This window comes from Anarrhichthys ocellatus, unplaced genomic scaffold (genome assembly GCF_004355925.1).
Source record: "Anarrhichthys ocellatus isolate YVR2014 unplaced genomic scaffold, GSC_Weel_1.0 scaffold1, whole genome shotgun sequence".
NCBI classification, from domain to species: Eukaryota; Metazoa; Chordata; class Actinopteri; order Perciformes; family Anarhichadidae; genus Anarrhichthys; species Anarrhichthys ocellatus.
The window spans coordinates 7,749,291-7,777,184 of NW_022280031.1; the positions used below are offsets into that span (position 1 = coordinate 7,749,291).

At 42.8% G+C, this 27,894-nt stretch overlaps 1 protein-coding gene across 1 annotated transcript; it reads right to left on the reverse strand.

Moving 5' to 3' along the window:
- Positions 1-1,243: 1,243 nt before the first annotated feature.
- Positions 1,244-27,457, reverse strand: LOC116384212 (zinc finger protein 385A). Its single transcript, XM_031848687.1, has 8 exons — positions 27,022-27,457; positions 16,575-16,720; positions 12,399-12,509; positions 5,449-5,623; positions 4,667-4,984; positions 3,869-4,056; positions 3,683-3,769; positions 1,244-3,553 (listed from the first exon to the last, which is right to left on the reverse strand). The coding sequence occupies exons 1-8, from the start codon at positions 27,047-27,049 to the stop codon at positions 3,320-3,322; spliced, it is 1,287 nt and encodes a 428-aa protein (XP_031704547.1). The 5' UTR covers positions 27,050-27,457; the 3' UTR covers positions 1,244-3,319.
- Between the last annotated feature and the right edge of the window lie 437 nt (positions 27,458-27,894).

Consider the following 27,894-nt stretch of genomic DNA (forward strand, 5'->3'; position numbering starts at 1 on the left):
TAGGGTTTCCAGTTCATATTTAAATTAGGTAAGCGAGAGCTTGTATAGTTTCCTATTATATTAGTGAAATATATTTTTTACATTTACATCATATTTTACATTTGTTATGTATGGTAGATCTATGTATGCTTAAGTCACGTATCTCAAGGGACTGTATGTCCAAACAGAACATGACTTTGCCTCATGTAGATCAACTGTTTTGATCATTACTATGTTTAACATGTGTTGTGTACCCACATCAACAAATATTGGAGTACCTGTATAACTAAAATACTTTGTGATAAATGATTTATATATAAAAAAAAAATCTCTACTCAAACTACTTAACAATGCTTGTGACACATTTATGAAAGTGAAAGAAGTTTGTGTTTTGTGGTCAGGTCAAGTGTATTTGTACAGGCAAATATCACACAGGTCTAGTGTATAGGCCATCCTGAACTATAGCAAAGATGTGCATGCAATACAACTACCTGCTGCTATTATACAGTTACTGTAATCATGCAGTACCTTGTCCCTCTGTGCGGTTGGAACTGCTCCATGAAGACACTGAGACCTTTCTGTTCAACTATGCACTGTGGTGGTGGGTGTGGTGCAGTTGAGAAAACATGGCTCACCATTTTAAATAAATCATTTCCATATATATACAAATCACTAAAGAGACATACAGTTGCTTTATTGTTGTGATTGGCGCATGGTTATTGTGGGTCATTTGGGAAATAATCTAGGGAGTCATCAGGGAAACCATTTGAGTTGGGACAGTTACACATTAACTAAAGTTACACTGAAGGTACTAGAGTACATTGTTTTGTTTTTTTGCTCATTGTTTTTCTTAAATTACTCTTTCCACATTCATTGTATTTTCCATTGATCGTGGTCCAGCAGGAATTACTTCTTCACTGAAACTGCGATGATGAATAAGTGATGAACATATGAGACTGAATGCTTTGAGACACACTTTTTACAATTCTCCTGCCAACATCCTGTTTCTGTCACATAAGTAGAAATAGTCCATTTTGCACCAGTCAAAGTGTGAAATTCTAGACATACTGCAAATGCAGAACAAGTACTGAAATTTCTTTTCCACAAAATCTAAAGTTGTAGGCTGGATGCTATCAGTTGTATTGAGCTGAGATGAGAGGGTATCCCTGTTATGGCTTAAACTTATCAACACAATGTTTGCTACGGTTTATATTTTATGTGTAGCGTAAGTCATTTTCTGCGGTGATCTCATCCTCTAATTGTCACGCTTCTTCTTTGTGTGTTGTTTTATGTGCATCCTCTTTTCTCTTCTTTAGTTGCCTCTATAGGCTCTGTATTTTTAACTTTCATACCTTATTGTTTGTTTGCACACTGCACCAAACTGTAAAAACTGAAATCAACTTCTGATCACAAATAGTTTGATGTTTGTGAGTCACTTATTACTTTAGAAGTGTTCAGTATGTCAAAAGAGAAAGCAACTTGAAATAAACATTACTCACGCTATCATGTTACTAAACTACTGCATTTGTGATTCATTGTTATTTCACTACATTTTGAAAAAAAGAAAAAAAAATCACCAGTCAACATTGTTTACAACCATGAACTCAGTTTAATGTTATACATGATTTTGTCTTAAGTTAACAATTAGGAAGCCCCAACATGTACCTTTTCTCATTTTTTAAATAAACTACATTGACAGTAATGTTTCAATACACTTCTCCTCGACAACAATTCATACATTTGTAGACATTTTGTTTTTATTGCAGTTCACAAGAGAAGTTAGCAGGAGTGCTTAAAGTATTGCTACAGTTTCTGTTTCCTAAAGCGCCCCCCTAATGTTTCACAAGCCATCGTGACAGTTTTACAGGGAAAGTTCGGGGTCATGTAGGGTGGAAGTACACAAGGCAGAGCAGACAAACTAAACATTTTTTATCTCACTACAAGCCTATATTACTACCATTTTGTGTTGTTTTTTTTGCATACAACTACTCATCTGTGTATACAGTATGTGGTCCTTTTCCTTCTGTAACATATTGCTGGTGTCTAACATCCCACTGTCCTCCACACACCTCGTATGGGATTGTGATGTCTGTAAAATTAAATGTGCACATAAAGACCTGCTACCGAACTCATACATTTTCCCGCTGTGCTCACAGTGTTGAAACTATTTCATGAAGACACTGAAACCTGTCTGTGTTGTGCAGTGAGGTGCAGATGAAAATGATAGATCATGATTTTAAATGTATTCGATTTTTCACCATAGACTGTTACCTACAGTATGTGCTTTGTGGGAATTCATGCACAGTATTGTCAGTGGCCATTCAGGAAGAATCTGGTGAATCATCAGGGGAACTATTTAATTGGAGACGGTTACATCTTGACCTTCACTAAAGTATGAAGAACGGCACTGGTGCTTCTTCTCATTCTATTCTTATTTTTTTTTACAAGCTTACTGTATTTTAAACACTCATAGCTGCATAGTGCACCAGCTGCAATTACTTCTTCACAACAAGTCTACCTTTACCAAACTGTGAATGTGGTTGACGTACACATCAGAGCATTTTTAAGACATAAGACGTAATTCCCTCCCTTTTGCTGTTCCTCTTTGACTTCCTGTTTCTGTCCGACAGAGGTAAAAATAGGCCGAAAGTTTTGTCATACAGTACAGAAAAGTGTTTACCAGTAACTGCAGAAATGGTACGGAAAATGATGGTACCTTTTCTCTTTATAGGCCTCTAAAACAAAACATTACAGTGGTATAATCCACTATACTGTGACAGCTACATTATGGTACCAGCTAACATCAGAGGCAACGACTATATTTAACCCAGCGGGCGTGTTTTTGATTAAATTGAGGCTTTGGATATGTAATGAATCCTTGCAGAGGTGAACACTTAAAACATGACAGAGGTAGGGTTTGAGTCAGATACAGTGGATCATTATGTTAGATGAAGATAACTAGTGAGTTGCAGATTGGAGGATGGTCAAAGAAGTCCATGCTTGATAGAAACTTGTTTTGAAGTTCCTCTTCAAACTACCTGCAGAATCTATGCGATGATTGGCAGATAGTTGAGTGATAAAGGGAAACTGGAAAGGATGGAAACATACAGTCTCTTTGAAATGTCTGAGATTCGTTATCTCTGCTTCTCCCTGTTAACGTAACAGTAGTGGTCTGCAACCACAGTATGCACCATGAAGAGTCATATGTTCACTGGTTTTATTAGGCTATAATGAAACAGCAGCTGGAGCCACACCAGCTGATTTGGCTCTTGATGGCACATGGTCGCAGGCCTCCACTTCACAGTGTGCTTCTTCCTGATTCGTCCTCATTCTCTCACCGTCAGTAAGGCGTGAAGAGGATTGGCCCATGCGTGGTGCGGATGGGACCTGGGGCGGGCCTCAGCAGGCTGAGGGGTGTTCCCTGTAGGAGGTGGTGATGGGGGTGGTGATGGAGGTGGGAGGTTGGGCAAGAAGAACGTAGTGCCAGGTGATTGGAGGAGGCTGCGGCTGCCATTGCTGCGGCAACAGCCAGAGGATTTGGTAAAAGTCCGGCCCCCAAAGTTTTTGGAAGTTCCTTTGAGAAAGATCAAGGAAAAATGGAAGTAGATTTATTAATGCATGCAAGAGTTCTCCTCAAACTTAAATTATTTGAAATTGAGAAATATGGACTACGGAAAATATGGGAGAAAAACTGCGTTTCTACCATAAAGTCTGTGCGCTTCTTGTGCCGACTGAGAAGAGGATTTGGTTTCCCTGCAACTCCATCCCGATGCCTCCGGCTAGATATGTGCTGAAACATAAAGTGAGAGAGCAGTGTTATTGGATTTTGAAATTGCTGGAAAACTAAGATCACTCAGGGTCTTTGGATCTCTGTGTGGGGTTTTCTCACCTGTTTAAGCTGCAGCTCTGAGTTGACTCTGACGTTGCAGATCTCACAGTGGAAGGTGCGTTCCTCAGTGTTGGGATCAGAAGACAGCTCCCCTCCCTGCTCTAGGTTGGGTTTAGGACCAAGACGTGGGTATGATTTAATGGGTCCCAGTCCACTCCGAGCCTCCAGAATGGTTTTGTGTTTGGTACCTTTAAACAATAATAAGAAGGGTATAATATATGTTGGCTGTTAAGGCCATGCTACCGAGAATGAACTTTGAACCTATCTGTTAAGCAAACATGGAGGTGTCCTTAAAGTGCTAAAAAAAAGGAAATCTGAACATCTGCAACTTCATGACAACTACGAAAACTCAGAGGATTATGTGACCTCCAGAACAGCTACTAAAGGCACCTTGTGGTGAGCCTGTTGGTGCACATTTGTTAAAAAGTGAACACACTCTAAAGCTGTTAATGTCATGATATCCATTTGAAATAGGAGTAGTTCCTGTAGTTGCATTTACTGCATGCGACAATATTTAGTGTAGTAGGTGGTAGGAGGCGAGATCACTTATCTACACCATGCAGTGTTTTAACCTGGCAATCCTACCACTAAGTGGCACCAATGCACCATCTTTAAAATGCAGATTAAATGCATAACTTTTAAAAAGGCCATGCTTCAGGGTTTCTGAAGTTATTTTTATGAGTGCATAATGCTGTTGTTTGTAAAGGTTTATTTCTCTCCAAGATTGTGCATACTCTTGGGTGTTATGGACCTACGAATATGTGCACTCCCACAGAGTGCCCTACCTACCTAACCTACCTTTGTTATGTGCCTCCAGTTGTGAGAGGGAATTAACAGCTATTTTGCACAGGGAACAGTAGAGAAGCTTCTTGGCTTTCTGTTCCTCTGACTCCCCTGAAGAAGTGCTGGGTGCTGGGGACGGGGTTTCAGGAAGACCAGCCGCTGCTGGATCTGCAGGATGGGTGCTGAGGGCCACGGTGGGGGAGGGAGAGGATGGCAAAGGTGTGCTGACAGAAGTCAAGAGGGGACACCCTGCATCTGAGCTCAGTGTGGGTGTTGGAAGTCGACTAGGGGTCAGCGGTGACTTGTTAGAGTTGGGACAGGATTGGATGTCATCTGTAAACAGCACAAAGTTTTTAGGTTAGGGAATAATTTGTGGAAAGTCAACCATATAATTAACTCTTCAACCCTGTTGTGTGAAAATAACTTGTCCTCTCTGAGGACGAATACACACCTGTGTAATTTTAACGTCTGTGTTTTTTTTTTTCTACTGTCATAGTTCAACTTTATATAGAACTGTGTGATGAAGTCAGATCTTTGGATCTGTATAGATCAGAGAAATGTACGCAGGTTGTTAGGATAAATGTTTTTTTCTTTTCTGGTGATCAGATTTGCAAGTTCTCATTAAATCATATTAACACTACATTTCTTAGAAGAAACCAGCCACTGCTCTCTGGTTAGCTTCTATCCAATCACTTTACACAACAGCTGTGTTGTGCATCTTTACTGTTTTGTGACAGATTTGTGTATGTGTGTGTGTGTGTGTGTGTGTAACATTATATGTCACAGGTGATGCTCACCCTGCTTATTAGGATCAGGCTCAGGGCTAGATGGCGAGGGGCCTGTTGGGGAGGGCGAAGCAGTAAGGCGAGGGTGCTGCTTGTCGCCCTCTTTGAGACGAGCTGTCTTGGATGTCCCGATCCCCTTCACCCTCCGAGCATGGCGGTTCCCCTTGTAGTGGGCCTCAGACTGGCTCTGGCAAAATAACAAGATACATCAGAGGTTTATATGAATTAATGGATTTGATTTTGCACGACTGGATTCATATGGGAGGAGTTCGGGGAGGCCATGGAGAAGGACTTTCGGTTGGCCTCAAGGAGGTTCTGGCAAACCATCCGACGGCTCAGGAAGGGAAAGCAGGGCTTACCCCAGGCTGTTCTCAGCAGGGGGGGGGGGAACTGCTAAGGAGGACATCGTCGGGCGGTGGAAAGAGCACTTTGAGGAACTCTTAAACCCGACCAACATGTCCTCTGCAGAGGAGGCAGCGCCTGAGGACCTAGGGGGAGGCTCACCCATATCCCTGGCAGAGGTCGCTGAGATAGTTAAAAAGCTCCTTGGTGGCAAGGCGCCGGGGGTGGATGAGATCCTCCCTGAGATGCTGAAGGCGCAGGACATAGTTGGGCTGTCCTGGCTGACACGCCTCTTCAATGTCGCATGGGGGTCGGGATCAGTGCCCATGGAATGGCAGACCGGGGTGGTGGTTCCCATCTTCAAAAAGGGGGACCGGAGAGTGTGCTCGAATTACCGAGGTATCAGACTACTCAGCCTCCTGGGGAAGGCTTATGCCAGGGTGCTGGAAAGGAGGCTCCGACCGCTTGTCGAACCTCAGATTCAAGAGGAGCAGTGCGGATTCCGTCCCGGCCGTGGAACAGTGAACCAGCTCTTTGGAGGGGTTCTGGGAGTTTGCCCAACCAGTCTACATGTGCTTTGTGGACTTGGAGAAGGCTTTCGACCGGGTCCCTCGGGGGGTCTTGTGGAGGGTGCTGCGGGAGTATGGGGTGCCGGACCCGTTACAACGGGCGATCCGATCTCTGTACGACTGCAGTAGGAGCTGTGTCCGCATTCTTGGCAATAAGTCAGACACGTTCCCGGTGGGTGCTGGCCTCCGCCAGGGCTGCCCTTTGTCACCGGTCCTGTTCGTGACTTTCATGGACAGGATATCTAGGCGCAGCATGGGGGCGGAGAACGTCAGTCTCGGGGGTCTCGGGATCGCCTCTCTGCTGTTTGCAGATGATGTGGTCCTGTTAGCCTCCTCGGATCGTGACCTCCAGCATTCACTGGGGCGGTTTGCAGCCGAGTGTGAAGCGGCGGGGATGAGAGTTAGCACCTCCAAATCTGAGGCCATGGTTCTCTGCCGGAAACCGGTGGATTGCTCCCTCCAGGTGGGGACGGAGTGCCTACCTCAAGCGAAGGAGTTCAAGTATCTCGGGGTCTTGTTCACGAGTGAGGGTAAGATGGAGCAGGAGATCGACAGACGGATCGGTGCGGCTGCAGCAGTAAAGCAGGCGCTGCACCGGGCCGTCTTGGTGAAGAGGGAGCTGAGCCGGAAGGCAAAGCTCTCAATTTACCACTCGGTCTACGTTCCTACCCTCACCTATGGTCACGAACTCTGGGTCGTGACCGAAAGGACAAGGTCGCGGCTACAAGCGGCCGAAATGAGCTTCCTCCGTAGGGTGGCCGGGCTCAGCCTTAGAGATAGGGTAAGGAGCTCGGTCATCAGGAGGGAGCTTGGAGTAGAGCCGCTACTCCTTTGCGTCGAAAGGAGTCAGCTAAGGTGGTTCGGGCATCTAATTAGGATGCCTCCTGGACGCCTCCCACTGGAGGTTTTCCAGGCACGTCCAACAGGGAAGAGACCCCGGGGAAGACCCAGAACACGCTGGAGAGATTACATCTCCCAGCTGGCCTGGGAACGCCTCGGGATCCCCCAGAATGAGCTGGAACCTGTTGCCGGTGAGAGGGAGGTCTGGGTCGGCCTGCTTGACCTGCTGCCACCGCGACCCGACCCCGGATAAGCGGTGGAAAATGGATGGATGGATGGATGGATTCATATTTCCATCTTTAACGGAACGTTTCATTTTGATCACGATGTTGGCAGTGCACACACACTGCCATGTGGACCGATATTTATGTGCCCTTTTCTGTTGCCAGTCAGCTTTATATTGACATGTTTGTCTTATTTGTTCTTGTTTGTCTGGTTAGTTGTACAGTCATAAGCAGTTGCATTTAATAGCTAAAGATGGGCTTTTCAGATGTTCATTACCAAGTAAATGCAAAAAGCTTTCACTGAACACATTCAAATCTAAAACCAATTATCTTTGATATGTAGGTTCAATACATTTGAAAAACAGGAAATGAACCAAACACATCAACTCCAAAGATCTGCAGCTGAGCTATCATCAAGTTACCATCATTTAAAGACTGTGTTTGTATGGATGTGTGTCATAACCCATTAGAGTAGTAACTGAGTTATTACATATTTAACTAAGCAAACCCCTATTCTTTTTTGTTCCCCAGGATAATTCAATATTTACTCACAAATTCTGAAACATATTCTGGCACCCTGCATTTTCAGTGTACTACAGCAAAGGGCTGTTGAGCCTTGTGGTTTGCAGGTCTGATGTGCTGATGAGGCTGTCAGGGAAGATTAGCCCTCCAGAATATTCTCGTCTTCCTTCACTACTGGTGTAATCACTGAACTGGCCCGCTGAGCTCATGGTGATATTAAGTGTGGGATTATTTAAAATGGACTGGAGGGCAGTGGGTAACCAATGTCAGTTGCCAGCTGCCGAGAGAAAAAAATGGAGCAAATCAAAAAGAGCATAAGTGTGTTTGTCTGCTTGTCCTTGTCTGATTGCACTTAAGAGGATCGGTTAGTCAGGAAATGGGAAATATGAAGAGAATGGACCTTTCAGTAAATCTTCAGTACGTTTGTAGACTTTGGGTTTCAATTTATCAGAGTTAAGGTATTGGTTGACGAGTTATGTGTTAAAGTTGTGATCATTAAGATTTTCATGAAATTAAACCCTATTTTTTATGCAACTTATTGTTGTCATTTTTTTAGCAATAGCCACTCAATATATTTACAATCTGTAATTACATCAATGTCAATTAACATTGGCATTGGACAGGTGCAGAAACATGCAGAAATAACTCCTCGAGATACTGGGCTGGGAAATCGGAGTTACCCTTCAAGTCCAGATATGTGCATGTCAGCATCTGATGAAATCAAAGGAAAGAGGGAGCTGTAGTTCTTGTAAGCTCCTCACTAATTCAGTAATACAGAATAAGACAGGGTTCATTATGTCAATAACAAGGCTGAGGGACCTGCATAAGGCGAGTGACTGGTAGTAGGCCTAAATGTTTGGGACTCTGCGGCTTTGGGATGCTTCACTGAGGCAAAGGGACCACTGGGATGTGTCCACAATGTCTCTGTAAGCCTGAGGTATTAAGTGCCAATGTTAGTTACCCATATAGCCCTCATCCTGATTGGTGATGACAGAAAGGCAGATATAGCTCTGCCTGTGTAACCCAACTCCTCTGACTGCTGCGACCCAAAGCCCTGCAATTAGACAAGGAGATGAAGCCCTACAACTCCACAAACAAATGACAGCAGAGAGCTCGAAAGACATATTCAATGCTCCTTCTTCTCTTTGCAGTTCACACTTTGTGCTGCCATTCTTATTTTCCTCTCCCATTCTGCAACTCCCAGTCGTTTTCCTTCTCCTTGAGCTTTGATACTTTCACTCTTCCTGTGACCTTCAGTGTCAGATCTTAGGAAATCAATGAAGGTGTTCCGTCAATTCAAGCATAAAAGGCTTGACAGGCTCGGAGGTGGGGGTGGGATGCAGTAGAAACAATTGGATGTAAAAGAGATTAACGCATCCGATCTTGAGGAGAGTGAAGAATAATGAAATATAAATGATGTTGGGCATAGTAGGCGAAATGGACTGAGAGAAGCTGCGAAAGAGCCTATGAAAATGGGAATTAAGATGAATGAAGAAGCAGAGATGGGATTTAAGAGGGAGAAAATGAGAGCAAGTGAATGTCCCTGAAATCCCTTTTCTCTCTAAGCAGGATGTGCTTTGATGTTTTATCTATAAAGCAACAAAGGCACAGAAAGCAGAGAGACTGGGTCTAGAAAATCTACTGTACGGGGTATTGGCAGCAGCGACAGGAAGAGGGGGCGGGAAGAAGGTGGAGAGAAGGAGAGGGGACAGACGATACTGTATACCCCACAGAGGAGGAAGCAGAAAAATGAAAACAGGAAAATGGTGAGCAAACCCCCTTGCTGAACAGACGGAGACATGAATGAAACAAGGTTTGGTTTGGGCCTGAGAAGAACAAGAAGAGAAAGAAAGAGAGAGAGAGGTGTCCAGTATGGTACTGCAGTGGTGATGATGGCTAATGCAGCATGGTGTGACGTCAGCCTTGCAGCAGAGCTGAGCTAAACACTGGTAGGCTAATCTGTCCTCTGTGGCCAAAAATGAATTGCATTGTTATGATTGCCACATGTGTGGCTGCAGCGTAGTAGCAGTGAGAAGCACCTTGGTCTGAGTGGCCGCTATCAATCAATCTGCCTCTTTCACTTTGTGTAAGTACTCGAGAAATCCCATTTAACCCCTGCCTCCCTCACACATGAACACAAAAGATAAATATTGGTTTTGTTAATGTACTCTGGGTTTCATATGACCTGACGAAGACTTGATGAAAAATAATGAGTGTTTGTCTGCCTTTGAACTGCTGCAGCGCAGCCCAGACAGCGCGAGTAAACTAAATACCGTACTGTAAGCAGAGTATTCCTTCATTATTAAAGAATGTCCACCGTGCTTTAAGCTCCCAGTCTCTCAGGTTACTGTGTAAAGTGCTGGAGAGCTGCAGCGGAGCAGATGCACACCGAGGCTCACGAGTAAAACAGCAGGCGGAACAAACAGGTGGCTCAGTATTAGACATCCCACTGCATCTCACAGACGTGACACCAGCACTCTCATACATACACACATGCATTTTCACACATGCACGTTCATATTTACCCAAACGGTATGTAAATATGAACATGCTGTAAGCAGCCCCCACTCATGTTCTGTATTCCATGCTCATGTAGACCATGTGGGAACATGCAAGTCTGAGCAGGGGAGATATAATTAATTGGCCCCTCACAGAGTTACACAAGTTTCCGATGACTCTCCTCCCTGCCTGTGTCCTTTATACACCATTGCATTTAGAGTGCAAGTATTTAGCGCTTCATCACTGGAATGCATTTATATTTTTAGCCAGGCTTGTATGTCAGGCTTTTGCTTGATTTGTACTCGTGTTTAGGTTAGAGGTTACAGTGTCGGTCAGAAATATCAGTGTTTTTTTTATTGTAAAAACCTTTTAATGTTGACGAATACACATTAGTCAAACTCAGATAAATAGTTGGACTGCACAACAAATTCAGCGAAGGAAATTTGTCTTTTTTCACTTCTAATAGAACTAACTGCAGAATTTATTGGGGGCTGTTTTCCTGTGGCATAATATGAAAGGTCATTTTCAGAGGCAGTGTGATCAGAAATGTGCGAACTAATTTCTTATCTCTCTGTGCAATGAAAGAGTCTCTGACCATCAAGATACTTCCTCTGTACATGTGTATTTACAAACACATACACACTATAAAAGGCCCAGTACTTGACTCTTAACACATCAGTCATGACTCCAGCTGGGTTTTGGATGTCCACATTATGAGCTATTTGCTTTTCAACTTCAGTTAACACTACTGCCTCTTTAATGAGGACACTCAAGTCATTCCTCTAGAGTTTTATATCTTCTGGCCTCTTTTATTTCGGCCCTCTGCCTCATGTTGGCATAGTGCCGTCTGTCAAGAGTGAAATGCAGAAAATGTACTCCATCAGCTTTAAGGTATAGTTCTGAGGACAAGCTTGTGTTAACTGTGGTTCACCCTCACACGTCTCACACCCCTCCATTAAACCCTATCAGAGCGGATTTAAAAAACACTCATTATACTCACCTGAAATATGCTTTTCAAGCCTGACCAACAAACTCTCTGTACACTTAAAATAAAGGTTTTGCAAACTTTCTGAAACTTGCTTGCTGTCCTTTAAGTTTTTGACACAACATCCCCATACGCTTTTGATACTGGAGTGCAGAAGGAATGATACTGGACAGTCAAAGAATAGATTAAGCAGGCACGGATTGTCTCAGTCTCCCCCCCCCCACCTTACTGGACAGGCTAAAATTGGAGCTGAAAAACTGTGAAGTTCTCACCTGCTCCAGCTGTACAGTCAATCACCAAATATCTTTGACTTCAGCCAGCAAACTTTTTAGGTCATAATTTAATTCGACAAGAGTGCAGGTGCAGTGCTCTGTGACGGTTTGACTGTTTGCTAAGGTCTGCCCCCCCCCCACACTATACAGATTCACCACTCATAATGCTTGGTCATTTTCTCATTCTCGTTTTCAGCAAGCAACGCTTGATTTTGGGAGCTGAAATTACAAAAATGAGGATATTCATTTCATTCTCAGAATTCTATCCATTCGTTCCAATAACATTTGGAAAGTCTAGCAGTACGATTAGATTATTTTAGCCCATTCGTGTGTGAGAGGATCCAACAGGAAGTCAGCTGTTGCTCTCTTTCGGCTCAGCTGGAGAAGGAACCAAGCACATCATTAATGACATGCTTGGTTTCTACTGTCAGTAGTAAGTTAGTTAGCCGGACATGCTAACTTTACAGCTAACATTTGGCAGATAGACACACTTTAATTCATTTCCTACACTTTTGCGCATGTGTTTTTGGTTTTGTAACGGCTATAAGAGAGACAAGGTCCTCCAAACTCTTTTAATGCCAAACATCACTCATACTACGACTGCATGCACACTGCTTTGGCATTTTTTAGGAATCCAAAGCTTGACAGACCCGCTGTGCCAGCTGCTATAAAAGCGGATCCTTCATTTGAAGTGTTTAAGGTTTCATACCTCTGAGTTGAAGCGTATTTGACAGACGTTACAGGAGATGATTGGCCGCTTTGTCTTCACCATAGGTGGCCCGAAGGTGTGCGTCATCACAGCTTTCTGGACGGGGTCCATCTGTGGACAGACAACCCAGAGGTCGCATCAAAGATTCAACACAGGAGAAGCTGATGGCAGTGTTTCCATTGTTCTCCTAACGGCAGTCCAGTGATTGTGGATGAGAGAGAAAGGTGTTAAAGGAAAGGTGCAGGTGAATGACAGGGGGAGCCGCTGGGGGGGGGGGGGGGGGGGGGGGGGGGGGGGGAGAAGAGGGGGAGAGGAAGCTGTGAGATAAAAAAGAGTGGAGAAGAGTGAATTGAAGAGGGAGCAGTGATTGATGTGGACAGGAGGATGTGTGTTTTCACAGCAGCAGCTGGAGTTCTTGGGTGCCGTTCAAATGCTTCAATTCATGCCGGGGTTAGAAGGGCCTAATTACAGAGCCCCTATCTCCAAAACTGTGTACTTTGTATGTGTGCTATAAAACCTCTGCTTTTCAAAACATCATACCAGAATAATTCCAAATCAATTGAGATATTTTCTGTGAAGCACCTTGATAAGAGATAAAAAATGTATTTTAGATCACAGCCCATTCAAATTTGGCTGCAGGGAATTTTAATTTCACATTTTGATGTATTTGAATAATCAGTACACTGAGTTATAAAACTGCAGAAATGTGATTAAAGAGTTAAAATAGGAGAAAGTCATGGACATAAAAATATCTCAAATTAAATGCCAAATTTAAATATCAGCCTGTAACTTTTTTTCAAAATAAACAACCAAGCCTGTGATTAGATCAAACACAGATATACGCCGCGTCCCTCTCTCATGAAATGTTAACCGCTTCATTTTTAAGACGGCTTGAATGGACTCGCGTGAGCTCTCTGGCCCATTGGCAGGGTTCAACAACCACAGCACTGGGTGTTGCCCTCATTAAGTAGCCAAAAGCACACTGCGGTTTTACTCTGCCTCTCATCTCCTGCTCAGACTGTGAACGTCTGCTGCCAAATGAGAGACTGTTTACACTCTCAAGCTCCATGCACCAGGGGAAATGGTATAATTGGTCTGAAAACTTAACCCTGTTTGAATGCATTGTTCGGAATATTTATAGACTTTAGCCTGCTTTTTTTTGTTTTTTGCTCCTGTCTCTAACTCGTTTCTCCAGTTCACCTCTCTCTTGTTTCCTGTTTTTCATGTGGAGACCTGAGGGGTTTACCATGAAGCAATTTTGACAAAGCCAGGCTTTCTTTGTCTGAGTTTGCTCGAAAAAACTTAAAGCCCTAGTCAGAGATAATGGGTACCACTATGGTGGTTATCAGCTTGCCCGTTAACCCAGGGTTTCTTCATCAGGCTGTTGTTTGGTGCGACAAAATAGGCTTGCAATGCAATGCATTGAGTTTGTGCAACTGTAATTGCATGGCTTCCTTTGGTGGCATAACTAATGTAACGTTATGGCTCAACAAGCTTGCATTTATCTGAATCTGTACTGCTCATAGATTGGCTATTGACTATATGAGTAAGGCTATTTCCAAAAGAGTTGATTAGTGAAAGGCGCTTTTTAGCTGATTTCAATCAAAAACTCGGAACATAAAGTGATCCGGACCAGGTTAGGTCTGCAGCATAAGGCTACTTTCATGTCAAAGGAAACTCTGGCTTTAGGCTCAATATACCTCGCTAACCCACTAATCTGGCTATGTACACCCCTCTGTAACACCTCCAAGTTTGTTGTTTGCATGTGTACATTTGTTCCAACATTGTGTGTTGGTGAATTCATGACAGTTTGTGTGTGTTTGTATCAAAGTGAACTATTGTCTGTGTCCCGATGTATGTGCGTGTCAACAAGCGTTGGTTAAAACAAAAACCCCCATATCATTGTCCTGTCCATCTCTTATGGTGGGTGTTCTCCATGTCGATCTCTCCCTGTGCCTCACTGTGTGTCTTTTGCTGCCATTCTTTTACCATCTGTTCTCATCATGATCTCTTTCTATGCTTCTGTCCCCACTGTTATGACCTCATTAACCTATTCGTCTGCTTTCTGTCTGCTCTTTTACTCTCTCCTCCCTCAAACAGTGGAGTTTTTGTTGAACCAGAAATGTACACTGTGTGTCACATGAATATCTGGGCTTATTTACAGCTTCATTCTTAAATATTCCGATATCTAAAACACAGTAACTCTCCGAAGCTCAAGATCATCTCACATTTTTTCATTCATTTTTTCAGTTAAAATCCTTAAGATTTCAGTCTTGGTGGATTTGGTGGAAACAACAACAGGTCCCATAGTTCTGTTTGAAATGTCACGTAATTGACCGCTGGCAGTAGCAAACACATCTTGAGAGGCTTCCTCAGAGGAAGAGCAACTCATTTATTGGTTAACAGGGCACTTTAACTGTATGCTGAAAGGATTCATCGCTTCCAAGTTTTTTAATAAAGAAGTCTAAAGATTAAAATGTTCCAGACCTCTAAATCTGCTGTTGTGTTCTTTGACAGCTATTTGTCGGCCCCGGTTAGAGAAAGAACTGAGCCAATCAGAGCTTTGTAGGCAGAATTTAGAGAGGGGACGGCATCTCTGCCTGAGCCGCGACAATATTGACAAGAATAGATGAGATCCACGCAGCTGCATGCCTTTGGAAGCCTACTTAAAGAAATATCAGCTCTTCACTTTCAAACTTCACTTGACTTGAGAATTGTTAACTGCTCCCAGCAAGCAGTCCTGCAGCTTCTGTTTCAGCTGAAAAAGATGTGCAACAGATATGTCGCTTGCTACTGATCGGTTTGGGAAAACTAACATTCCCTCCCGCACACAAAACAGCAAAGTTATTTATATTAAATAAATGTATTATTATATGAGCGCAAACTGAATCATGAAGTAATACAAAATTGCAGTTCAGTATGACTATCAGAGTAGAAGATAATTCAGTTTCATCTGATATGGTAACAATGACTCATGATTGAATTGTGTGCTCCAGATCAGGTCCAGGATGTGCGTGCATTGTTTCCTATGAATCCTTGGTGTGTGTGTGTGCGTGCAGTGGAGGGTGGATAGTAACAATGAAAACTACTAAAAAAACACATTTCATGGATATGGCTTGAAAGAAATACAATAAATGGCATCAAGATTGGCTTTGATGTATTGGAAATATGAATAATTATAACTTTGGAGTCATATGTCTATCCCAAACTGAGTAACTGACACAGAGATTAATACTATGCACATTAAACTTCAGCCTTACAGTTAATGTATTTTCTTCTGGAGCGTTTGAAATCAACAGTGTCTCTGCATCACTGTGCAGCTTGTGTCTCAATGCAAGAAGTTGAGACCTACAGTATACTCCTGAGAAACTTAAGAGTCTAGAAATGACCTGTAATCCTGGTGAGTCAGATCTGATATAAGCTCTCTTGGTAACTCACTGAAGTCCAACACTCCAAAGACTTTCTAGCCGAACTGGAGCATAACTGTGTTTGAAACAATAAAATGCAGTAATAAAATAGTGTTCTTTGGCAGTTTCCCTTCTCCGTGTCCTTTCAGTCTCTATGGACGAGGAGGCTGCTTTAAATAAGGACTCGCTGAGCTGCAGCCTTCTATCACTGGATGACAGCGGTGTCTTAGACTGCGCTGACACAGTGATTTGGATTGAGGTGCTCTGGCTTTAGTGGACACACTCAAAAGTCCTCGCAGAAGCAGGATGAATGATTGACCTGCACAAAGATAATGATACTGTGTTTGCATGTGTGGTGCAGATGCTTCCCTGTTTGTCGCCACGCTGACCTTCACATGAAACCCAACCTAGAAATGAGAAGGAGCCACAGAAAATGCTGACTGTGGAGAATCCAGCCCTGTGCCTCTTATACAACTGATTAGCTGTAACTTATTTTATTGCAGTAAAACACTTGCCTGGGCATTTTCTCAATTATGCTGAAAGTCACTCAGCTGAATAAAAAGTAAACAGCTGTCACAGCTGTCACCTTATCATTTTGGATTATGCAGTATAAATCGTCAACACTTTATCACTTGTCCTCACTCAGGAGACAACTCTGCAAAACCACGATACCAACTCTGTCTTCTGTTAAGTGAAACAAGTTGATAACGAATCCCAGACGCCATTTGTGCACGCGTGTGTTTGTGCAGGTATGCCTGTGAGCACTCACTGTATTAAAGTTGTGGAAGAGGCCGATGCTGGCCGGGTGAGGCGACTCCATGGGGAACTGGAGGAAGGGCTTCATGTCCAGCGGGGTTGGGATGACAGATGGGCGCCTGAGGAAGGCAGGGACCGGCCTCGGTCGGTTTACACTTCCTGTGGTAGAAGCACAGATGCGGAAATAAGAGATTAAAAAAATGAAAAAAGCATAAAGGCTGATAATTGATACATCCGATGAAGCGTTCCCCCTTATAGACCATAATGATGAGAGTCAGTTTGTTATTGAGGAGATGATTACGACATTTAATTAAATATTTTCTTAAAGGAACAGTTCAACATTTAGGGAAATACACGCTTTCTTGCGTTAGATACATCTGTCATGACTGGAAACAGGGAGACAGATGGCTCTGGTTTGCCTGTGCCCGATGTTAACAAAATCTTCCTCGCAGCACCTCTAAAGGTCACTAATTAACATGTTATATCTTGTCTGGTAATTCTGTACAAAAAGCGAAGTGTAAACATTATACATTGATAGCGGTTTCCCCCTGTTTCCAGTCTTTGTTATTTTTACTAAAAGGTTGCTTAAAGGGTCTGAGAAGTCCGTGACTATTCTTAAAACATTGTGGGCCGTAGCATCAGATGCCCAGACCATGCTTCCTGAAGGTCTTTTTATGGCCTGTAATTTCTCTGCGCCTCCCTTACAATTTGTCTCAACCATTTTTTGGCAGCTGTGCTATTTACTGTAATGAAGGCACTAGGCCCAAAGGGGTTCATAGATATGATTGGGCGTTGCCAGAGGGCCAGTCCATCCCTGGCATGAACCAAGTTTTGTTTCCAAAATGTCAAACTTTTTTCATTAAATGTATAATATACATATATATAGTGCCTGCTGTAAAACCAGTTTGATCTAAAACACCATTAAAATGAATATATTACTCCCCTTTTTCTCAATCTGAACCCTCCCCCTCTGCATAATTTTCCCATGTTGTGCCCGACTACCCACCCACACCTCTCCTCTCTCCACCTCTCTTGCTCACTTTTCTCTCAGCAGTAGCTCAGCAGTGGTGAATGCCTGCACTTGAGGAGTCTCATGTGATGGACAGGAAGGCTAAGCTCCTTTAGCCTCGCAGCTGGGGTGCTGCAGATATCTGCCTTTTCTCCCTTTCTCCCTCTGTCTCTCTCTCGCCAAGCACAGTTTTCTATTCACATTTCATGGTCCCTTATTCTGTCTGCCTGGCTCTGTATCCCTCGTCTGTGCTTCTCCTCACTCCAGCACCAGTTCCTTTCGCTGTTTTGTTCCTCTTCCTCCTCATCCTCTTTCTGTTTTGCTCTCTCCTCTCCACTCCGCTTCCTGTAGTTCTCTTTATTTAGCGTAAGAAACCAGCAGGGTGCTTCAGAGAATTTGTATAATCTTTTCTTTTGAGATTATAAGCAATCGTCATCCTTTACTGCCAACGCTTTGTGATGACTACTTAACAATTTTGTTGCATTTGAAAAGAAAAACTGGTCACTTGTCAAAACGAGGGGAAGAAAAGGCTATTTTGGGAAACAGCAGAGGAGGCTCCTTTCACTGACAGCAGGGGAGACGTAAAGAATGTGCTGTCAGGATCAAAAATAGATGGAGGGGAAAGTCTCTCCTTCTGGCATTCCTCTCCAGACTGCCTTAGTCCTTGGGAGGCTGTGACAGCTGTAGCTATATTGTCATGTGTGTGTGTGGCTGCTCTGCATATCTTGCATGGTAAGTAGGGAGTTCAGAAGGTAGAAGGGAAATAACATATACAAGTGGAGCTCATGGTTTAAATGTCCTTCAGACATGCAATGAAGCCCACAGCTCACATGGCGGCCATTATCACTTCTCCAAACCAACCACAGCAAGGTTTGTGCTGAGTGAAGAACCAGCAGTAATAACACACCTTAGTTCACACCAACATATGAACATGGAGGCATGAGTGAAGGCTCAACACCAGATATCACAAAGGAATGAATGTAAAATAAGTATCATAGAAAGTTTGAGCCCCAAGGCCATGTGTTGATGTAGATATTTAAAATCATGCCAGAGATAAATACTTGCTGGGCACTGTAGTCCGTAGAATACGTTAGTCAAACAGGAACAAATCATGTTTTCCAGCGAGCTATTGAGTATTTACAGGACAGTGCATGTGGGAGTGACGCAAAATATACATTGCAGTGCCCACGTTCATGGCATGCAATGTGTAAACTATTGACGTAGTCTCCGTGATGTCACCCTTGTGTTTCTGAAGAGCCGCTGTGACGCTCAAAGTGTCTCCGGCCTCATCTTGGCAGTGACAACACCGCTCAACTCTAAAAATGGGCAAAGAGGTGGATCATCAGTGGAGATGAGCTGGGGATGGGTGATGCAGCAGAGCAGACAGCTAGCAGCTAGTGACCTGTGGCAGCACCCACCTCAATTATGCCTTACGTAGAGCCTTGATATAATTCAAATGGATGAGGTATATTTAAATCCACAAAACCGTACAGTGAATGTGGAAATTAGCTATAGAGACCAAAACAGTTTTATTTCGTACCAGGCTCTAAACATGTTTATTTCTGCTGTAAAGTTTGACATTTTTAAATTGGGATCTGTGGGGATTGACCCGCTTTAAGAGCCAGCCTCAAGTGGCCATTCAAAGATCTGCAGTTTTTGGCATTTCTGCGTTGGCTTCATTTCTCAGCCTCAGTTGGTTCGTGGTAGTAAAGGAACATGTCACAGTACAAACGTGTGGCTGATTGATGTGTTTTCGAACAACATTGGAGCTCTGAGGCACAGAGGAATACAAAATATCAGGCTTTAGCTACACTGATACTATTTAGGATCTATTAATTGATGGTCTTCCTGTGGGATTTAATACAGAAAAATACAGAATATCACCAGACCTACCCTGTAACAATCCAAACATTCAAGGGTACCTGTGACATTTTTCCTTGCATCTAGTTATTGTGGAAAAAACTATTAAAAAAACAGAGTAGAAAATGTCTGAGAGACAATTAAACATGTGGTTCACAGAGCATGTAGTGGGACAATCATGTTTCAGCTTCATGGATTAGCTCTTGGGTATCATCATCGTGCTTCCTCTTTGGTTAGTGAAGCGTATTCCTGACACGCTTCTGGTAAATCCGCAGCTCATTTTACGCCAAATAACAATTTAAAGGTCATGTCTGTTACTTATAAATCTGCATTTGCTGTGCGGGCGCTCACAATAGAGTGATGTATTTAAAACTGGCACACAGTGTTTTCAGGGTCATTTTCTGCACCACCCCACAGCAGCTTGATGCGGTGTGAGTGTAGAGGCAACAGCCCTTGACCTACCCTCTTCCTGAGTGATTTACAATGACATCAGATAAGTGTACTTATCTGATGCGTGGACTCCTCAACGGCGACCACGCAGGGAGGGTGCGCATTGATTGGACACATTCTGAGGAGCATTAAAGTGTTATAGTGATGCCAAACTCTATAAATCCAGACCTCTCCCTCTATTGCTCCTTCTCTCCAGTAAAATGAACAGACAGCGCTGTTTCACCCAGCCTCTAATCTTACTTGTCTTTTTTTTCGAATGCAAATGTTTGGGCGAGAAAAAGATCAATGTCTGTGTAATAGCTTATTGAATTTTTGTGTAGATTGTGAGAGAGAGGTAGTTGGACAGAAATGAAGTGACGCAGAGAGAGAGAGAAGAAACAACAACCAGAGACAGAATCGTATCATCACAGTAGATTTCACAAACCCCGACGTGTGCACACACAGGCATGCACACTCCAATATGCTGTGACTAAGGCCTCTCAAATTGGCAATTCATTTAGCCAATTTAGGTTTAATGATCACAGAGGTAATGTCAATGTCAGTGACGTCGCTGAAGCCTCTCTGTATTCCCTGGCTGCCTCCATCTTTGTGCTCCATGATGGGACAGGAGACTGGGTGACATGCTGTCTAACAGAATGATGTCTGACGAGAGGCAGAAGCACTGCAGGGTCCCACCGAAAAAAGGGAAAATAAAAAAAGAAATGCAGCCACCTTTAGTTCCAGCTCCACACTCCAGGAAGACTGGTGGCTTGGCACACGATGCCCGCCGCCTCACATCTGCATCTAAATGGGCTGCTGTGCACAGAAGACTCTGAAATGAGCTTCATGTGGCAGATTAGCCAGCATCCCCTGACAAAACCCTGTCGTTGTCACTGCAGCAGAGACAACTCTGTGGCAGCAGCGGGTCTGTTAACCCAAAAACCACTGGATCCACTGTGTTCTTGTTTGTCTTTGCCCCAGGTTTTGTGCACAAGGCAATGTGAAAAAATGAATTGATCACCATTTGGTAGCAGATGACACCATTAGTATGTTTACGATCGTCGTCTGTTCAAAAGAGTTAAATGGAATGCAACTGTGTTGGAGGATCTAACCTTTAAAGAAACAGAGTGCTAACTTTGTCGTGATTGCAGGAGGGAAGATGGCACTGTCTTAGTGTCGCATACTGCTGCTGTGAAGGACTGAGCATGAAATCCAATTTACTGCAGCTCAGCTTACCCTCAAGTCAAAGGCAGCTATTTCAACCTAAGCCGGGGACAGGCGACAATACACACACACACACACACACACACACACACACACACACACACAAACGTTGGTAGTTTGAATGAGCGATGCTCTAAAAGGAGTAACTTATAGGCTCCACGCTGATTAATGTGTTTGTCTGTGTGAGATCTGGACGGCGAGGAGAGAACACAGTAAAGAGGAGAGGCGAGTTCTGGGGAAGGAGAACACAGTTGATTTCAGTCTGCGCTTTGTTTTAATGATGGATGCTCTGCGCCCCAGCGACCAGGCTTAAATGCCATCTCCCAGAGAACTCTCAGAAGTCCTCTTTTACTGGAAATGTGTGTGTCTGTTTTTATGTTTTTCTCTTGAGATCAGCCAGCTCTGCGCTCTGATTTCATGCAGTATTTACAATTAATGAAGACTTGGGTTTTCCCCTACAGATTTTGCACTGCTCTCATTAATATTTAAATCATTATGTAATGATGGGAGTACATTGCTGCGTTTGGACTTTTCCCTGTTAACAGCTTTTTTTTTCTGAAAAATTCTGTCTGTCTTTCCATAGTGTCGAATTATGAAACCTTACAAAGAGATAGAAACTGCCTGATTGGCAAGGAAATGGAAATGACAAGCAAAGAGGAGCTTGGAAGGAAATGATGGCCGTGATGCTTATCAAGTCGATTGAGCGAGGAAAAGAGGTCTGGACGAGGGGGTAGATGAGGTGGAAAGAGAAGGAAAGCATGGAGGAGGGGGAGGGAGCCGCATGTTTTGAGGTGAGTCCAAGGTGACCAGAGGAGGTAAAGAGCCATGTTAACCTGCAGGTTAATGTACAGAAAAAAAATGCCATCTGTTAACTGAAGAAAGCAGTTATTCTCCACACGGTTTGCACTATATACTCTACTGTTTACATATTGTAAATCTCATGGTAACGTCGTCAAAGTGGAGGAAGCAGTACATCCGGCGTGTTGCTTGTAAGGGTTAACCTTTGGCTGTCACATGCAAAATGTCACATCCGAATGAACAATTTTAGGTTATTTTGTTGCCGTCCCCGTAGGTTGTCTATATATCATGTCTTGTTTTTACACAAATACCAAGACATTAAGTTGGGAAGACGGGTCGTGAATGGTTCTTTTTTTTGCAATTACATTAACAATAGAATCCCCATCTCCCTTTCCCTCCCTCCCTTCCTCCACCTCAAACGTATACAACATTATCTCATGATATTGACAGTAATAATAATAAACCAAGCTAAATACAAGTAACTTACAGGACCATACGATCAAATAGCCATTGGTTATATGGACTGGTATTAATGTAACACATACAAACTGACAGACAAGAGATGTGTAAAATATAAAAGTAAATCAAAGCACATACACATACACATGCTACATGTTAACTATCATACATGTTGGACACATCCACATTTTTTCTCATAAAGACTTTTGCTCTAGTTAAAACAGTTTGGTACTATTCTCCCAAGAAGAAAGATAGCACCAGTTGTTTCAGCAAGGGCACCATAAACAATATCAGTTTACCCTCAACCGCTAAAGCCCTCTAGAGACCGTAGTAACTATCACAGGAGCAAGTCAGGTAATGTTGTTATGACAAAGTCTACATATGGAGGAGGTTAAGATGGATGGATGGGTCAACAAAACATTGGACTTTAACACAGGAGGTCGCTGTTAGTTTCCCTTTTCCAACCGTCAGACTTTTAAACAAAAAATCATGATCACGATCTTTCCATAACCACGTGTTTATAAGGCTGCTATGTGTCGTTCTGAAGGGCATGGACAAATAACATGTTATGTTGTTTAATTTGGGGGACTGGTTAAACTCATGCTAAGCTTTGCCTCAGTTCGTGCAGTATAGACTTTGCATCTGTTCACTTGCTTCTTTCCATGAGCCTTGCATTCTGGCTTAACACACCCTCAAAGACTAGTGTTACTGTAAGTCTAGTTTTAGTCTGTCGAAGGTTAACTCAGCTTGCCTCAATCCACATTGACTAAAATATTATCATAAGCAATGGACAAAAATATGAAGATCAAAGGTTTGCAAATATCGGAATCTCCCTTTAAGCTACAGACTTACATACTGTCCTGGTAGACAGTAAATATTTGATTTTAGCAGTTTATTTATTAAACTTCTAAGATAAGTTATATGAATATAATCCATCTGTGGCTTTGAGTTATGGGTAGTTGCGTGAATGTTACCATGCTGGATCCTGGAGAGCTTTGTTTCATAAAGAGGCTTGTGAATATCTGTCTGTAGCTCCTTTCAGGCTTCACCTCTTTAGGGAGGCATCGGAACAACCTGAACCTGGCTGCCAACTTTCTCTTTCATTACACAGCGGTCATGATGTAGCACAGTTTGAGGCAAACTGAGAGCGCTACCGCATGAAACCACACAGAGCGAAGTAAGAACCATTAAGAGATCCACCGTGTCAACATGACCTGCAGTCCTGCCCCACGTCATTATTCTGTGTGTCAAACCATTTACACACCTGCTGGGAGCTGGAAGAACACGCCACTGCAGACACAGACCTACAGAAACCTGAGCATGTAAAGTACACCAGCAAACACACAAAGGCACATGTGCAAAAGGGTGAACACACACAGAACAATGGCATCAGACGAACAGAAGCCAGGTGCATGTCCTTATGATTGTAAACAACAGAGAGCACACAAACGCAATTTGCACTTGATCTTCACAGAAAAATCGAAATAGAACAAAAAGAGAACATATGCAGCTGATCTACATATAGCATATTGTGTTTTTCCCCGCAGAAACTGAAATTACAGGCTACATTTTGGGAGCTGATTGGAGTCTGAAGGCCAGAGTGTGGTTTGATGCTATAGCTTGGTCTTGGTTTATGCAGGGTTAGAGTCAGGCTGGTGGCCTATGCAGCTGTGGTGTGCATACCTAGAGAACAACAAAGAGACTTCATGCTCAGCCTATGTGCCCTCGTGCCATTTTTGGCATCCTTGAAACCAGTAAATTATATAAGTGTGTTGTGCAGCAGGTTTCAAGGCCTTCTCATTTTATAGCTATGGTCAGCAAGTCCTCCAAACTAAATGACAAATATGTCTTTGTCATTGCCTTCCACAACAACATACTGTATATGGACATATTGTGATCAGACACCCATATGAACAGGACAAGATAGTTTGCCTTCCAAAACTCTTAGAGACAGTCCTGTAGGACTGTTATGATTGATGTGATTGTTAACCTTGTTGGTTAATGCTGGGATCAGAATACACATACTTTTTACAACTATTGGTTGGATTTTCATGGTCCAGATATCCAGATCACGCAGAGGATTAACCCCGATGACAGAAATATCTCAAAATATTTGTTTTGAGAAAAAATGTCTCAATGTTTGGCTGAATTCACTTGTCACATCCATGTCGCCCATAGGATGGATTGCAATAACTTTGGCGATGCCCTGACTCAGAGTAACAGTAAACTACATGTTGTAGCCTGCAAATGCCCTGACCAATCACACCTCGCTGTGTTTCACAACTTGCAGGACGTGCACACTGTAGGTAATTGAAAAGGAGTGGCGATTGATTTCCCAGATCGTCCTGATAGCATCAACATCATCCATCTTTCTCTCCACCATATTTACAGCTGTGTGCAGAAGACCACTTTGTGCTCTTATGGGTCTTAGGACACATAAATTGCCGAACTAAGGCAAAAAAAAGTCTTTGACTGTAGTTTTTTTTGTTGGTGACATCATGAGGTGGCCCAGATGCTCTATTGGTTGGGCCATTATCAGGCTCATGTAGTCTGATCCCAGCGTAAGGTCAGATGAAGGTTGTGGTCACGGTTGATGTTGTCTGTCGGTAGTGAATGGAAAACGTGTCCTGTGTCCGACGTGCTTTGTTTACCCGTCCATCCACCCAATAAGGGGTTTTGGATTGCTGATAATAGTTAATCATCTTTTTCTGTTATGTTTAACAGATAATAGTCACATAGGTCTCTTTAAGTAGATAAACAGGTTGTTTTATATTAAATAAATGACAAATGCTCTATATAGTGAGGACAGACTGTATATGGTATACATACTATAACTATAGAGCTTAAGAGCTATTTGACCTTCCCTTCTTGCTGGTTTGTTCCTTGACTTAGTTTCCAGCTTCACAGACGTATGAAATATGTGTCAGTTTGTCAAACATACAGAGTGACAGGCGCATTTCTCTTTTTTAAATGTCAATACTTTTCATCCCTCGCTGAATTGCCTCGATTCAAAGGTCATGTTGTTTATCAGAGACGACATGCACCTGTGATTCCTTTGGAGAACATTGATGAGTGGGGAGATTTTGTGTGTATGGATTGCTTCATACTGGTTGAGTGAACACTGATGCAAGCCACGGATGTTTTTTTTCATAGTGCTGAGTGAGGTCTTTGCGTCAGACTAGAATAAGCTTTGGCCCATTTTTAAATAAATAAAGACCTCAAACCTCTAGGTTTGAAATATTCATCATAGAAATCATTAAGTTACTGGACTGCGTTCCACACTGTTCTGCACCGAGGGGGATGAGCCTGCTTTAGCACATTTTTTTCATACTCCAGTGCTGATTGTGTCGACGTATTTGAATTTTGGCTTTTCATTAAAGAAATACAGTATTTAGATGTCGGTGGATGGAGAGATTTCTCTGGTGATGGACAGACGGAGAGTAGACTTTTTCTCCGTGTTTGTTCCTCCATCTATTCCTGTCAACACTCTCCCCGTCATCGCCTTTCATGGACACTATTTCGGTCTCTCGACCTTCATATCTATCTCAGTTAAAGGAAACTAATACAGCGTATAAAACCCTATCGTCCCATGTTGTTGTGATCTGGTGTCAGTGTGTTTAGTGTCTAATGCATCCAGAGTTAAAGCTTCAGCTCTGGGGAGGGATTACCACAAGCTCAAACTCACACTCAGATCACAGGAAGACTCAAGCAGGGGCATGAAAAAGCAAACCAAAATGAAGTAGTCAAATATTTAGTTAACACAGACGTACATTGAACAAGGTCATTGTAGTTAATCAAATTTAAGACAAGAAGCAAGCATTAATATTCAGAAAGTGACAAGATGTTGAAACTGAAAATGTGACAGTCAACTGCGTCATGTTGATAAAAAATAAATTAATCTAAATAATCCACATTTTAATCTTTTAATAAAAATCCTGTACACGATGTGCATGTTATTAGGTTAATTCTGCAATAATGCCCCCTTGTGTATTTAATTCAATAAGACAAAACACATAGAGCAGCTTCTTCTGTAATATTAATATATTGTTTATATATTGATAAACATCAACATGCTAAAATAACTAAATGCTTTAAAAAAAGTAAACCTAATTTACATATTACTGTATCTATATAAATTATAGTCTTTGAGTAGTCTGAGGTCAAGTCAAAGTTAAATTTGTTGCATCTTTTATTTTGTTACATTTTAATTAAAAGGTTTGTTTCAGTGTTTTTGAAGCTATAAAAGCTATTTTTAAGAAAGGTCCACTGTATACGCATATGGCCTTTTGAACTTTTCTGTCTATTTTGCATTTCTTTTAATGCTATTTTGTGTATGTGCAAATAGGGCATGAACTCTAGAGACAGTCATGTGCATATGCGTACATTATAAAAGTGATTACAGCAAGATTCATTAACACACAAATTAATAAAAATGACGTTTTATGAGGGCAACAGGAGGGCAACCCTTTTGTCATTTACTGGTCTTTTTTTTCTTAATCATGACTAAATGATCAAGTAAATGCATCATCTAAGACGCATCTAAGTTGGCGACAGCAGGGTATGCAGCCAAAAGTTTGTGCCAGAGATGAGTAATCACCTTGGCAGAAGAGGAATGTAACAGGAGAAAAAAAACAAATCAATTGGATCAATATGAGCAAAGAGAGAAAGGATTTAGTCTTACCCAAGAGCATCCTGTAGATGTCCACCATCAACTTCCCTTTCAAACGATATTTTCTTGCTTGACTGCTCTCTCCCTCGATCAGCTACGGATGTGACTCAAACCTGAAGCATCCACTTCTCTGGCTCTCAAAACTCAGAGTGAGACAAGAAAAGACGTCCCAACATCGCAACCTTCACTTTGCATCCCTACGCTGTGTCTCTTCCGTTCCCCTCGTCCACATGAGATGCTTCTCCTTCAGATCTCGACACGCGTCTCTTGCTCAGCCAGCTGTTGCCAGAGGAGGAGCACAGCAGCAGCCCCGACTGCAACACAACACGCACTCAATTTACTGCAAGGAAGCCTGTAATATATTCACTGTTATATATTCACTCCAGCAGGAAGAACACCAGAGAATACAGCTGAGATGGAGCCCTGCTTCACTGAATGAACCTCTGCACCACAGCCTCTCTCTCTCTCTCTCTCTCTCTCTCTCTCTCTCTCTCTCTCTCTCGCTCTCTCATATTTTGTGGTTGGGTATAACCTAAAGGCACCTTGCATTCCTGTGCCGCGATTGGCCGAAGGCTTGGCCAATGAGAGCAGTCGGTGCTGAGCATTTTCTTGGGGTGTTTGAATAAGGAGGCAGAGTGATAATGCTGCTGTCGATTCTGCTCACCCTCTCCCTCTGTCACCCTTTTTCTGCTGTTTACTATTAACGTTTATTTTCTCTCTTATGTCTCTCCTCGTCTCACTCTGCCTCGTGCCTCACACCGACGGCATGTGAAACACGCCTGCCCTCACAACACCCCCCAATCCCCCCATCTGAGGCTGGATGTATGCTCTGGTCTCCCTTTCTACCTGTGTGTTTGAGGGTTGGGTGTTCAATTTTGAGTTCAC

What these genes read in the sequence shown, in the direction of transcription:
- LOC116384212 (XM_031848687.1), bottom strand. Translation starts at nt 27,049, where the DNA reads ATGGTGGACATCTACAGGATGCTCTTGG. An exon ending in CATCTACAGGATGCTCTTGG is followed by an intron (nt 16,721 to 27,021) that starts GTAAGACTAAAT and finishes CTTCTACCACAG; the next exon opens with GAAGTGTAAACCGACCGAGG. An exon ending in CAGAGCTGCAGCTTAAACAG is followed by an intron (nt 3,770 to 3,868) that starts GTGAGAAAACCC and finishes TTTATGTTTCAG; the next exon opens with CACATATCTAGCCGGAGGCA.